Source organism: Oncorhynchus nerka, linkage group LG26, assembly GCF_034236695.1.
Source record: "Oncorhynchus nerka isolate Pitt River linkage group LG26, Oner_Uvic_2.0, whole genome shotgun sequence".
NCBI classification, from domain to species: domain Eukaryota; kingdom Metazoa; phylum Chordata; class Actinopteri; order Salmoniformes; family Salmonidae; genus Oncorhynchus; species Oncorhynchus nerka.
The window spans coordinates 37,378,035-37,393,399 of NC_088421.1; the positions used below are offsets into that span (position 1 = coordinate 37,378,035).

Below are 15,365 nucleotides of genomic sequence, written 5' to 3' on the forward strand. Positions count from 1 at the left end.
GGGAGTGGGAGCTTGACACCAATACTTTCCAAATGTATTTCCAATAAAAAACTTTGTCTAAATACTAATTTATTTAGTAATTAAATTACATTGACTGGTATTTGTACCGAGGTCTGACATCAAGTGTAAACCACTGTCTTCACACTTTTTCTTGACTGAAACATGTTAAACAAGCTGTATGTGATGTCCAGTTATGTGCTTAGTCATATAATATTACGAGACATAACTGAGTCTATGGTGTACTTTATGTATCCTTTATCTGTTCAGCTCTCCAAGAAATATGGTTCCATCTTCACGGTTCACTTTGGACCCAAGAAAGTGGTTGTTCTTGCAGGATACAAGACGGTCAAGCAGGCGCTGGTCAACCAGGCAGAGGACTTTGGGGACAGGGACATCACACCTGTGTTCTATGATTTCAACCAAGGACATGGTAATGATATTTTACTCTTCTGCTGGCTATGTCCTATTCTTAAAGGGATAGTTCACCCAAATGACAACCTGTCTTATTGATTTCCTTAATCTGTAAGCAGTCTATGAACAAGCTAAAACAGTAATCCATGTGTTTGTTCTCCAATGTATGTGTTGGCCACAAATATGAGCATAGGATGAGTCAACAACATTGTGGGTATGAGTTAACAAATTATGAACTTTTAAAAGTGTGATTTTCACCTAACAGTTACTTTAAATCAACTTTATTGAGCTACACAATCAATTTCAGACACTTTGAGATGAGTTGGAACTTAAATGCATTACAATCTGTTGAAAGTCTTATTCTAGCCTGATGGAACAAGTCTGATTGCTGCATTCACCATTCTGTTTTACTGCATGTATATCAGCCTGCCCTTTATCCAAAAGATTGGCTTTTGGAATAAGCCAGAAAATGTCTGGTCCAATCAGTGCCCTCGCAGAAACAATGGTTGGGTTTAAGACAACAACCAATGTTGCCAAATTGAATTAGGCTGTCCTCTGGTTGGTTGAAAGTGATCCAATAGCTGACAAGTTAATTTGAGATAATACCACTCCTTTCTGACATTTGAGACTAGAATGGTGAATGCAGAGATCAGACTAGAATGGTGAATGCAGAGATCAGGCTAGAATGGTGAATGCAGAGATCAGGCTAGAATGGTGAATGCAGAGATCAGACTAGAATGGTGAATGCAGAGATCATGCTAGAATGGTGAATGCAGAGATCAGACTAGAATGGTGAATCCAGAGATCAGGCTAGAATGGTGAATGCAGAGATCATGCTAGAATGGTGAATGCAGAGATCAGGCTAGAATGGTGAATGCAGAGATCAGACTAGAATGTTGAATGCAGATATCAGACTAGAATGGTGAATGCAGAGATCAGGCCGTTTCCACAATTCATCAAATGTTCTTACTCTAATCTTCTGCAAATAATATACATGTCTAAGATGTCTTAAATAGTTACAGATTATCCTGACCAGAAAAGATAATTTGGCAGATTGTATTTATATATATATATATATATATATATATATACAGTGCCTTGCGAAAGTATTCGGCCCCCTTGAACTTTGCGACCTTTTGCCACATTTCAGGCTTCAAACATAAAGATATTAAACTGTATTTTTTTGTGAAGAATCAACAACAAGTGGGACACAATCATGAAGTGGAACGACATTTATTGGATATTTCAAACTTTTTTAACAAATCAAAAACTGAAAAATTGGGCGTGCAAAATTATTCAGCCCCTTTACTTTCAGTGCAGCAAACTCTCTCCAGAAGTTCAGTGAGGATCTCTGAATGATCCAATGTTGACCTAAATGACTAATGATGATAAATACAATCCACCTGTGTGTAATCAAGTCTCCGTATAAATGCACCTGCACTGTGATAGTCTCAGAGGTCCGTTAAAAGCGCAGAGAGCATCATGAAGAACAAGGAACACACCAGGCAGGTCCAATATACTGTTGTGAAGAAGTTTAAAGCGGGATTTGGATACAAAAAGATTTTCCAAGCTTTAAACATCCCAAGGAGCACTGTGCAAGCGATAATATTGAAATGGAAGGAGTATCAGACCATTGCAAATCTACCAAGACCTGGCCGTCCCTCTAAACTTTCAGCTCATACAAGGATAAGACTGATCAGAGATGCAGCCAAGAGGCCCATGATCACTCTGGATGAACTGCAGAGATCTACAGCTGAGGTGGGAGACTCTGTCCATAGGACAACAATCAGTCGTATATTGCACAAATCTGGCCTTTATGGAAGAGTGGCAAGAAGAAAGCCATTTCTTAAAGATATCCATAAAAAGTGTTGTTTAAAGTTTGCCACAAGCCACCTGGGAGACACACCAAACATGTGGAAGAAGGTGCTCTGGTCAGTTGAAACCAAAATTGAACTTTTTGGCAACAATGCAAAACGTTATGTTTGGCGTAAAAGCAACACAGCTCATCACCTGACCACACCATCCCCACTGTCAAACATGGTGGTGGCAGCATCATGGTTTGGGCCTGCTTTTCTTCAGCAGGGACAGGGAAGATGGTTAAAATTGATGGGAAGATGGATGGAGCCAAATACAGGACCATTCTGGAAGAAAACCTGATGGAGTCTGCAAAAGACCTGAGACTGGGACGGAGATTTGTCTTCCAACAAGACAATGATCCAAAACATAAAGCAAAATCTTCAATGGAATGGTTCAAAAATAAACATATCCAGGTGTTAGAATGGCCAAGTCAAAGTCCAGACATGAATCCAATCGAGAATCTGTGGAAAGAACTGAAAACTGCTGTTCACAAATGCTCTCCATCCAACCTCACTGAGCTCGAGCTGTTTTGCAAGGAGGAATGGCAAAAAATGTCAGTCTCTCGATGTGCAAAACTGATAGAGACATACCCCAAGCGACTTACAGCTGTAATCGCAGCAAAAGGTGGCGCTACAAAGTATTAAGTTAAGGGGGCTGAATAATTTTGCACGCCCAATTTTTCAGTTTTTGATTTGTTAAAAAAGCTTGAAATATCCAATAAATGTCGTTCCACTTCATGATTGTGTCCCACTTGTTGTTGATTCTTCACAAAAAAATACAGTTTTATATCTTTATGTTTGAAGCCTGAAATGTGGCAAAAGGTCGCAAAGTTCAAGGGGGCCGAATACTTTCGCAAGGCACTGTATATATATATATATATATATATATATATATGGTACATGCTCGTTATGAAATGGCATATTATAGTAATGTATTTATTATTATTACTTTGAATTGTCATGGAAACAAACTACATTCTCTACAGGGATTCTGTTTGCCAATGGAGACTCATGGAAAGAGATGAGGCGCTTTGCCCTGACAAACCTTAGAGACTTTGGGATGGGCAAGAAAGGGAGTGAGGAGAAAATCTTAGAGGAAATCCCCTACCTGATTGAAGTGTTGGAAAAACATGAGGGTAAGAGAATCAGTATCTCTACACTAGTAGTAGAAGTAGTATGATGTATTTATAGGGGATGCCTAGGCTTAATTGCCTGGTTAAAAATCAGGCTATTTTAAACCACATTATTAGTAAATAGCCAAGTGATCGTGTGGGTTCTGGAAAGCTTATTTTGTAATTAATTAGATGTTTTGTCTATTACAGGTAAGGCATTTGACACCACCCAGCCTGTGCTTTATGCCGTCTCCAACATAATCTCGGCCATTGTCTACGGCAGCAGGTTTGAATACACTGACCCACTATTCACAGGCATGGCGGACAGGGCCAAGGAGAGTATTCACCTTACAGGTTCTGCATCAATTCAGGTAGTCTGCTTATTCAGAACATTTTGTTTTTAATGTATTTTTTAAATAAATGTCTGTTTCAGTGCAATCAATAAAACTAGGAAACAGACGCCTGTTATGAATTCTTGCAAATTAATGTACATACTCAGTTATACTTTACTTGATGTGCCAGTAAACTTATTATAAACCATTATTGTACAGTTTATAACCCATTACTAAGCTGCTTATACATCATTATATTCATGATGTATACGTATAACATATCAAATAAAATCCTCATAGCCCAGTCCAAGCTCTTTGTCCTGGCACACCAATGGTGGATCCAGCTTCCCCCTGAAGCTAGGACAGCAGAGTCCCTACCCATCTTCCGAAAGCACCTGAAACACAATCTCCTCAAAAGGTATCTTAAATAAACCCCTCCAGGTGCAGGACACAGAACTGAGTAAAATACATACTTTACTCGAAAAGAAGCAACAAAATATTTCAACGAGGGGAAAACACACCAGCTCACAGAAGTCTTGAACACTAAACAAAGAACAAACCCTCACAAAACCATGTGGGAAGCAGCAGGTTAAATAAATATTAACATAATGGGAACCAGGTGTGTTCAATCAAGACAAAACAAATGGAAAAAGAAACATAGATCGGTGGCAGCTAGAAAGCCGGTGACGACGACCGCCGATCGCTGCCCGAACAAGGAGAGGCACCAACTTCGACGGAAGTTGTGACAGTACCCCCCCTTGATGCGCGGCTCCAGCAGCGCACCAACACCAGCCTCTTAGACGACCCGGAGGACGAGGTGCAGGGAGGTCTGGGTGGAGACGGTGACATTCCTGCAGTAAGGAAGGGTCCAGGATGTCCTCCACCGGCACCAAGCATCTCTCCTCCGGACCGTACCACTCCCACTCCATGAGGTACTGAAGGCCCCTCGCCCGACGCCTTGAGTCCAAGCAGACTACCTCCCAGATACGCACCAGGTTGTAAGCGATCCTGAGATCCAATTTGGTGAAGAAGCGCGCCCCATGCAATGACTCTGTCACACTGGCTATGAGAGGCAGCGGGTAACTATACTTCACCGGGATCTGATTTATACCTCTACAGTCAATGCAAGGGTGTAAACCTCCATCCTTCTTCTTCACAAAAAAACCCTCAAGGAGGCAGGTGAAGTGGAAGGCCGAATGTATCCCTGTCCCAGAGATTCGGAGACATATGTTTCCATAGCCACCGTCTCCTCCTGTGACAGAGGATACACGTGACTCCTGGGAAGTGCTGCGTCTACCAGGAGATTTATCGCAGAATCCCCCTGTCGATGGGGGTGGTAGTTGAGTCGCCTTCTTTTTACAGAAGGTGAGAGCCAAATCGGCATATTCAGGGGGGATGTGCATGGTGGAGACCTGGTTTGGACTCTCCACCGTAGTTGCACCTATGGAAACACCTATACACCTCCCTGAGCACTGATGTGACCATCCCTTGAGAGCCCTCTGTTGCCACGAAACAGTGGGGTCATGATAGGCCAACCAGGGAAGCCCCAACACCACAGGAAACGCAGGATAATCGATCAAGTAGAGACTAATTCTCCCCTAATGACCCTCATGCGTTATCATACATAGTAGAGCCGTGACCTCCCTAATCAGGCCCGACCCTAAAGGACGACTATCTAAGGCATGTACAGGGAAGGGAACATCAACAGGAACAATAGGGATCCCTAATCTAAGTGCAAATTGACGGTCAATAAAGATCCCAGCTGCGCCTGAATCTACTAGCGCCTTATGCTGGGAATGCGGGGGAAACTCAGGAAATTCTATTCATATACACATGTGCGCAACAGGGAGCTCTGGGTGAGTCGGGTGCAGTGCCCTGCCTGCTACCTCGACTCCCTGGGGAACCTCCCCAGCACCGACCAGCAGTGTGCACTCTGCGGCCACAGGTGGTGCAGGAAACGGCCCCCCCTCCAGTCATCCTTAGAGCAGCAACTCCGAGCTCCATAGGTGTAGGATCGGAGGTGCTGGGGGATGGAATGGACGGATCCCGATCCGAACGTCCGCGGGTGGCTAACAGGTTATCCAGCCGAATGGATAAATCCACCAGCTGGTCGAGGGTAAGGGTGGTATCCCTGCAGGCAAGCTCCCGACGAACATCCTCACGTAGACTACACCGGTAATAGTCGATCAGGGCCCTCTCATTCCATCCCGCACCAGCAGCCAGGGTCCTGAAGTCCAGTGCGAAGTCCTGTGTGCTCCTCATCACCTGTCTGAGATGGAACAAGCGTTCCCTGCCGCGCTCCCCTCAGGTGGATGATCGAAGACTGCCCGGAAGCGGCGGGTGAAATCCTCATAGCGGACCAACGCTGCATCTATTCCTCCCCATTCGGCGTTGGCCCACTCAAGCGCTTTCACCGACAAACAGTAGATGATAGCGGACACGCTCTGGTGTCCCGAGGGAGCCGGGTGGACGTTCGCCAGGTAGAGCTCCAACTGGAGTAGGAACCCCTGGCACCAGGCAGCCGTCCCATCATATGCCCTCGGAAGCGAGAGCTGGGTCCAGGTGACGGAGGGGTGGACAGTGGTGTGGGTTGGGGTGAAGTTGATTGGGGTGTGGGAAAACCCCTCTCTCCCATCGCTCCATGGTGTGCAGTACGCGATCCATGGCTGTGCCAAGATTTTGGAGCATTGTCGCGTGCTGCTGGATGTGTTCCTCCACTGGTAATGGAGGACTGGGTGAACCTGCTGACTCCATAAGGGGGGTGTGTTTCTGTCATGTGTCAATGTGCAGCGGTTAGGACGGAGTCATGCGCAGGACACAGAACTGAGTAAAAGACATACTTTACTCGAAAAGAAACAACAAAATATTTTCACGTAGGGAAAACACACCAGCTCACAGAAGTTTTGAACACGAAACAAACAACAAACACGCACAAAACCATGTGGGAAGCAGAGGGTTAAATAGGGAATAAATATTAACGTAATGGGAACCAGGTGTGTACAATCAAGACAAAACAAATGGAAAAAGAAACGTAGATTGGTGGCAGCTAGAAAGCCGGGGACAATGACCGCCGAACGCCGCCCGAACAAGGAGAGGCACCAACTTCGGCGGAAGTCGTGACACTAAGATGAATGCACTAACTGTGAATCGTTCTGGATAAGAGCGTCTGCTAAATTGCTAAAAATTTTTATTAATTATGTCATTGTAATTATTTTATATAATATGGTTAAATAATCACTAGTGATGGGCACCGATATTCAAAATTATATCCATTTTTTTGTGATTCCATATCGTATCGGTTTGCATAAAATATATTGCACCTATGTATGTTCACTTATCTGTTCACTTCCATGGCTCTTTGAAGTTCAGACAACTGTTAGCAGATTGTCCTTTGGGCCAGGCGTGAATATTCTGTTATTATAATATTGTATTCATACTGGTTAGTTAGGGAGGCCTATATTATAGGACCATCAACAGGCAATTAATTAAATATGCTAAATTGAGAGCCTGTGAGGTCTGTTTGAGGGTTTTGTGTATGCTGGAAAATGTATGTGTTCTTTTTACAGAATACTTGTCACGATTCCACCGATGTCGGCTCCTCTCCTTGTTCGTTCGGCGATCGACGTCACCGGCTTTCTAGCCATCGCCGCTCCATTTTTCATATTTCCATTTGTTTTGTCTTGTTCCATACACACCTGGTTTTCATTCTCTAATCACAAAGCATGTATTTAGTCCTCTGTTTCCCTCTGTGTGAAATTGATTTTATGTTATGTGGGTGTTGTTACACGCCATACTTTTTGTCTATGTTCCGTGTTTGGGCACATTTATGTACTTTTGTACTTTCGTTGGACCGGAATAAAAGTGTGCCTGTTCACTACACTCTGCTCTCCTGCACCTGACTTCACCTCCAGTACACACCCTTAACAATAGTAAAAATAATAAACCGACATTACAATATGCCTTGCTCAAATCGATATCAAATAATATTGAATATCACTATTGGTGCTCACAACTAATAATTACATATTTATGCATATGTGTATCACATTTGAATTTATGCATTTAATAATCTAATCATAGTTGTGGTGTGTTATAATTAATATAATATTGTTTTATGTGTATTCTACCTGAATCTCTGTGTAGATGTACAACATGTTTCCCTGGTTGGGTCCGTGGATAAACAACCTGACACGTCTGAAAAAGAATATTGCTGATATGAAGATGGAGGTGACAGAGCTGGTGAGGGGCCTGAAGGAGACTCTGAACCCTCATATGTGTAGAGGCTTTGTGGACTCGTTCCTCGTCCGAAAGCAGACCCTGGAGGTATGAAGACTTCATGCAGAATCTGCATCTCACTCATTCATAACAAAGTGTTGCATTAATATTGCTCAGTATGATTATACAGAATTAATCAATAAGGTCCGAGGGGGTGTGGTATCTGGTTAATTTACCACAGCTAAGGCACTGCATGACGCGAAGTGTAGTGCCTGTATACAGTCCTTGTTTATTGGCCATATTCCACAAAACCCAGAGGTGCCTTGCTGGTGTTATAAACTTGTTACCAACATAATTAGAACACTAGACGAGTAATTTTGCGCCACACTCGTGGTATATTGTCTAAATTACCAAGACATTCGGATAATCAGTATCCAGGAACAAAACTGCCGGGTTTATATGACTTATTACGCCACCTTGTGGTTCACTTTACTGCCGAAAAACACAACTAACTTTAGTTGTCCAACACTAACATCCCACTGGGCACAGACGTCAATTCAACATCTATTCGACGTCGATTCAACATAATTTATTTTAAATGACGTATATGACTGAATGCCAGCTGAGGGAGGATCTAACTAGTTCTCTGTATCAGTAGAATCACATGTAAACTCAGACTCAAACACTAAAACAGTTCCTCAAGCTGATTTAAAAGAATGTGTTGATTATCTGTTTTGTTTGCTTTTTTGTTATTTTCCATATTATTTCTATCTCTGATAAGCTACACAGGAAAGGGCTAAAAATAGCCCATATGAATAATACATGTAGCCTTAGAAATAAGGTTAATACAATGAACTTGCTAACATCAGATATGTATTCATATATTAGCCATTTATGAGACTCACGTCGATAAGGCATTTGATACATCATTAGCAATACAATGATATAACATCTACAGAAGACACAGGAATGCATATGGGGGAGTTGTTGCTGTACATATTCAGAGCCATATCCCTGTAATGCTTATAGAGGATCTTGTGTTATTGCAGGTTCGCCTGCCTCCTCTAAAGCCTATTTTAGTGTAGCTCCTATAGGCCACCATGTTCTAACTGTCAGTATCCCGATAATGTGTGTGAAATTCTTGATGGGGGCTCCTGAGTGGCGCAGAGGTCTAAGGCACTGCATCTCAGTGCTAGAGGCATCACTACAGACCCTGGTTCGATTCCAGGCTGGCTCACAACCGGCCATGATTGGAGTCCCATAGGGCGACACACAATTGGGCCAGCATTGTTAGGGTTTGGCCGGGGTACGCCGTCATGGTAAATAAGAATTTGTTCTTAACTGACTTGCTTAGTTAAATAAAACAAATGTTTATAGTTTGTGCTTCTAAAAGATGGGACTAAAATAGTGTATGAGATCATACAATTTCATTTGATTTGAAAATATTTTGTATTTGTCACATGTGCCGAATACAACAGTGAACTCAACAAAGAGTAGACACTGTATTATGAAGCCAAGATCAAGGATATAAAGAATGATGGGGGGGGACTTTGGAGTACTTTAAATTGGGGCTGCAGGTAACCAGGTGGTTAAAGCGTTGGGCTAGTAACTGAAACGTAGCTGGCTTGAATCCCCGAGCTGACCAGGTCGCTGACCATCTGTCGTTCTGCCCCTGAACAAGGCAGTTAACTCACTGTTCCCCAGTAGGCTGTTATTGTAAATAAGAATTTGTTCTTAACTGACTTGCCTAGTTAAATAAATAAAAGGAAATTATGGTCAGAAAGACTAATTCTATTAAAATGGAATCAGATGGCTTATTTATCACAACAATTTGATGTTGCCAATTATTTTAATGATACATTTGCCACCATGCCAATGAAGTTAAGCAGGAAATGCCAGCAAAACAGTGAGCCATCATATTCATGCATTAAAAAAAACACATAATTCAAATTTACAATGCTTTTCTTTCATTTTGTAAAGTTAGTGTGGGAGAGGTGAAGAAATGATTATCGATCAATAATGAAAAACCTCCTGGGATTGACAACTGTCATGTCTTTAATCTGATAAGTGTTTGTCCTCAGGCCTGGTTCTAACAACCAACCTATCAACTTACTGGCAGCTCTTAGCAAACTGTTGGAAAAAATGGTATTTGACCAAATACAATGCTATTTCTCTGTAAACAAATTAAGACTTTCAGAATGCTTATAGAGAAGGCCACTCAACATACACTGGCACAGATGACTGATGATTGGTTTAAAGAAATGTATAATAAAAAGATTTCAGTGCAGCCTTTAATATTAGTGACCATAACGTGTTGAAAAATCCTATGTGTTATGGCTTTTCAACCTCAGCTCTGAATCCACAATATGGCAATCTATCTAATAGAACCCAAGGGGGGTTTCTTTAATTGAAGCTTCTCTAATGTTAAAAATGTAAAGTGTGGTGTACTGCAAGGCAGCTCTCTTGGCCGTCTACTCTTTTCTATTTTTACCAATGACCTGCCACTGGCATTAAACAAATCCTGTGTCCATGTAAGCTGATGATTCAACTTGTCAGCAATCACAGAAACACTAAACAAAGAGTTGCAGTCAGTTTGAGAATGGGTGGCCAGTAATAAAACTGGTCCTGAACATCTCCAAAATGAAGCAATGTATTGATACAAATCATTCCCTGTTCTGGACATCAGCTGAATCTGGTAATTAATGGTGTGGCTGTTACTTGGTGTTATTTTAGATTGTAAACGCTCATGGTCAGAACATATTGATTCAATGATTGTAAAGATGAGGAGAGGACTTTGTGATAAATCGATGCTCTGCTTTTTTTAATCAAATGTATTTATAAAGCTCTTCTTACATCAGCTGATGTCACAAAGTGCTGTAAAGAAACCCAGCCTAAATCCCCAAACAGCAAACAATGCAGGTGTAGAAGCACCACTCTCCACAAAGCAAGCTCTAGTTTGATCTTATCTTAATTATTGTCCAGTCAAAAGAAGGGGCAACTTAATCTGCCCAGAACAGCATGACACATTTACCTCTTCATTGTAATCAGAGGGCTAATATCAATACTATGCATGCCAGTTTCTCTTGGCTAAGAGTTGAGGAAAGACTGACTGTACATAACTCATGTCATCTGAGGGTTTGTTTCTGTTAGGAATCTGGCAATATGGATTCTTTCTACCATGACGACAACCTGGTATTTAGTGTTGGTAACCTGTTTGCTGCTGGTACCGACACCACCGGGACAACCCTGCGCTGGGGTCTGCTGCTAATGGCCAAGTACCCCCATATACAGGGTAAGGATTGATATAAACACAAACACATGCACGCACACACACACACCACAGGAGGCTGCTGAGGGGAGGACGGCTCATAATAATGGCTGGAATGGAGTGGTATCAAAAATATGGAAACCATGTTTTCGATTCCATTCCAGCCATTATTATGAGCCCGTCCTCCTGAATTAAGGTGCCACCTGTGACACACAGACATGAAACAGTAAAGCACTAATGGTGTTACAAGTTATAAACCTTGGCAAAGGGCCAAATTGAAGAATATATTATGAAACTAGACAAGGATGGCTTGGTTAATGAAGGTGTACAAAACATTAGGAACATTAGGAACTTCTTCCTCAGAACAGCCTCAATTCGTTGGAGCATGGACTCTAGAAGGTGTCGAAAGCATTCCATAGAGATGCTGGCCCATGTTGAATCCAATGCTTTCCACAGTTGTGTCAAGTTGGCTGGATGTCCTGTGGGTGGTGGACCATTCTTGATACACACGGGAAACTGTTGAGTGTGAAAAGCCCAGCGGCGTTGCAGTTCTTGATACAAACCGATGCGCTTGGCACCTTCACCATACCCCATTCAAAGGCACTTAAATCTTTTATCTTGCCCATTCAACCTCTGAATGGAACGCATACACAATCCATGTCGCAAGACCCACTGGTTGACGCTTATTTATAAAACCCTCACTCCCCCCTATCTGAGATATCTACTGCAGCCCTCATCCTCCACATACAACACCCATTCTGCCAGTCACATTCTGTTAAAGGTCCCCAAAGCGCACACATCCCTGGGTCGCTCGTCTTTTCAGTTCGCTGCAGCTAGTGACTGGAACTGTAACAGTTCTCCTCCTCGTCATCTGAAGAGGAGTAGCAAGGATCGGACCAATGCGCAGCGTGGTAAGTGTCCATATTTTGAATAAAGAAATGGAACACTGAACAAGAACAACAAAGTGAACGAACGAAACCGAAACAGTTATGTCTGGTGCAGATACAAACACTCAACAGAAAACAATCACCCACAACTCAAAGGTGAAACCAGGCTACCTAAGTATGGTTCTCAATCAGGGACAACGATTGACAGCTGCCTCTGATTGAGAACCATACCAGGCCAAAAACAGAAATCCCAAATTATAGAAAAAAGAACATAGACTGCCCACCCCAACTCACGCCCTGACCATACTAAAACAAAGACAAAACAAAGGAACTAATGTCAGAACGTGACAGGAACGAGCTGCAACAAACACTCAAACTGGACAGTTTTATCTCAATCTCTTCATTCAAAGACTCAATCATGGACAGTCTTACTGACAGTGGCTGATTTGCATGATGTATTGTTCTCTACCTTCCCCTTTGTGCTGTTGTCTGAGGCCAATAATGTTAGTACCAAGCTGTGGTAGGTCTCTCTTTATGTAGTGTTGTGTTCTCTCGTCGTGGTGTGTGTTGTCCTATATTTATATTTTACTCATTTTTAATCCCAGTCCCTGTCCCTTCAGGAGGCCTTTTGGTAGGCCGTCATTGTAAATAAGAATTTGTTCTTAACTGACTTGCCTAGTTAAATAATGTCTCCATTGTCTCGAGGCTTAAAAATCCTTTGTTAACCTGTCATTTACACTGATTGAAGTGGATTTAACAAGAGACAGTAAGAGATCATAGCTTTCACCTGGTCAGTCTGTCATGGAAAGAAGAGCAGGTGTTTTTAAAGTTTTGTATTCTCAGTGTACATTTCATTGTAGTAACTCCAACCCTCCCTCCTTTCTGTCTCAGACCGGGTCCAGGAGGAGATCAGCAGGGTTATAGGAAGTCGTCAGCCCTTGGTAGAGGACAGGAAGAACCTTCCCTACACTGATGCAGTGATCCATGAGACCCAGAGACTGGCCAACATTATACCCATGTCCATCCCTCACACCACCAGCCGAGATGTCACCTTCCAGGGATATTTCATCAAAAAGGTCAGATATCTGGATATCCAAATCTCTGTGTTTATTTTGTGACCAACTTCAAATTGTATGTTTTCCTGAAGGGAAGTTACAGGTTCAAAAAACAATAAAAGAAATGCATTCAAATAGAAGCCCAATCCATTCCCCCCTTCAGTCCCTATCCAACCCCGCATCCTCCTTCCCCACCTGGAAACCATGTCTCCCACCCCGCCTGTATAAATGTATGGTTGTGATTACAGGATGCCAAGGTCATATTTTTCTATTGTAACATGTGAGCTGGGAGTCGTGAAGCAAGTTCAGGGAGTTAATCAATAAACTAAACATATTACAAAACGAGAACAAACAATACACAGACATGAAACAGAAACAACCCCTGGGAAGGAACCAAAGGGAGTAATATATGGAAGGTAATCAGGCAGGTGATGGTGTCCAGTTGAGTCTGAGGTGCTGGTGCGCGTAATGATGGTGACAGGTGTGTGTATATAATAATGAGCAGCCTGGTGACCTAGTGCGCCGGAGAGGGAGTATACATGACATCTATATTCTGTTCCAGTTAAATGATTGTTCAGATTGAATTAGATCTGTGGACCATACTGTTTAAATGGCTAGCTCAGAATATAAGCTTTCCAAAAGTTGTTTATATATTATAGAGATCAGTCCATTTGGGAGCCCAGATAGTGTATTTATAAATCTATCACTGTAAGGTTTGGTAGTTGGGTTTCCCAAGGGACTCTGTAGACCAGCATAGCTGACTTTAGTAGTAAATATAGAAAAAGGAGTTGCCTGGTAATGTGTATGTATCTTTCAAATCTTGGAATGTTCTCAAACCATAACTGTCCATGATATCGGTAAGGATTCCACATTTTTGGGATGCAAAAACACGGCATCCAGATCCCAACACATTATTGTGAAATATTGGAGTATGGGCATGCCATAAGTGTATATTTCTGCCTGAAGTTGCAATCCATTCCTATTAAACAACGTTTCATCACTTTTACTCTGAAAATAAGGGGTCCTATGCTTCACCCTTACTGCAGGGGACGTCTGTGATTCCTCTACTGACGTCGGTCCTACAGGATGATAGCGAATGGGAGAGCCCCAACACCTTTAACCCCTCACACTTTCTGGATGAGCAGGGAGGATTTGTCAAGAGGGACGCCTTCATGGCCTTTTCTGCAGGTAGATTATAAAACACAATTTCATTACAAGAAGTAGAACAATTCTGGTATCCTTTTGGACAGACTTCATGCTATTTTCTGTATCTTTGGTCTCTCTCGCAGGTCGTAGGGTGTGTCTGGGGGAGGGTCTGGCCAGGATGGAGCTCTTCCTCTTCTTCACCTCCCTCCTGCAGCGCTTTCGTTTCTCTCCTCCTCCTGGAGTAACAGAGGATGATCTGGACCTCACACCATTACTGGGGTTCACCCTCAACCCTTCACCTCACCAGCTGTGTGCTGTGATCCGGGTCTGACATGCAGTGGTGATTTGAACATGAAAATATTGGTGGGACAAACTCAATCAAAAAAGCTAATATGCATCGAAACCCATTAAATGCACCATCATAATAACCAATCCCAGAAATTAGTGACACACAAACATTATTATATTTTGTTTGATCGGTGCATAGGCTGATTCCAATGTCCTTTTAGATTTAATTGCAAAGGAAGACCACAGTAGTCGAACATACTTCATAGAGTAAAGTTAATTTTAATTCAAAATGTCATGTTCCAGCTAAGAATAAAGTTTATAAAGCTTCTGCTTGGCTTCAACCATTGCATTGTTTAAAGTTCCATGGGAAATTAAAACAGTCTATTAGGGTAAATCCATTTAAATTCCATCACTTTTTGACAGCACACCATTTGATTTGAATGAAACCTTCCATACATATACTCACCAGCCAGTTTATTAGGTACACCCTGTTCATGAAAATGGATCGTACTTATACAGTGAGTCACGTCAATTGCAATATAAAGCTGGCAGACAGGCATTGAGACAATCATTTACTGTTCGAACATTAGAATGGGCAAAAGGTGTGACCTAACTGAATTTGAAGGTGGTATGATCGTCAGAGGAAGGCTCGCCGGATTCAGTATCTCCTTTCACGCACGACAGTGTCTAGGTTTTACAGAGAATGGCGCAACAACAAAAAACATCCAGTCAGCCGCAATCCTGTGGGTGAAAACAGCTCATTGATGAGGGAGGTTGAAGGAGAATGGCAAGAAT

At 42.3% G+C, this 15,365-nt stretch overlaps 1 protein-coding gene across 1 annotated transcript in view; it reads left to right on the forward strand.

Annotated features, from left to right (window-relative positions):
* The window catches only part of LOC115116515 (cytochrome P450 2K1-like), a 43,706-nt gene that overhangs the window by 5,161 nt on the left and 23,180 nt on the right, over nucleotides 1–15,365 (forward strand). The window contains exons 2-9 of the mRNA XM_065010961.1: nucleotides 268–430; nucleotides 3,254–3,403; nucleotides 3,590–3,750; nucleotides 7,855–8,034; nucleotides 11,077–11,218; nucleotides 12,973–13,157; nucleotides 14,183–14,324; nucleotides 14,426–14,607. Coding sequence (XP_064867033.1) covers nucleotides 268–430; nucleotides 3,254–3,403; nucleotides 3,590–3,750; nucleotides 7,855–8,034; nucleotides 11,077–11,218; nucleotides 12,973–13,157; nucleotides 14,183–14,324; nucleotides 14,426–14,607 — 1,305 coding nt within the window. The remainder of the gene's footprint in view (nucleotides 1–267; nucleotides 431–3,253; nucleotides 3,404–3,589; nucleotides 3,751–7,854; nucleotides 8,035–11,076; nucleotides 11,219–12,972; nucleotides 13,158–14,182; nucleotides 14,325–14,425; nucleotides 14,608–15,365) is intronic.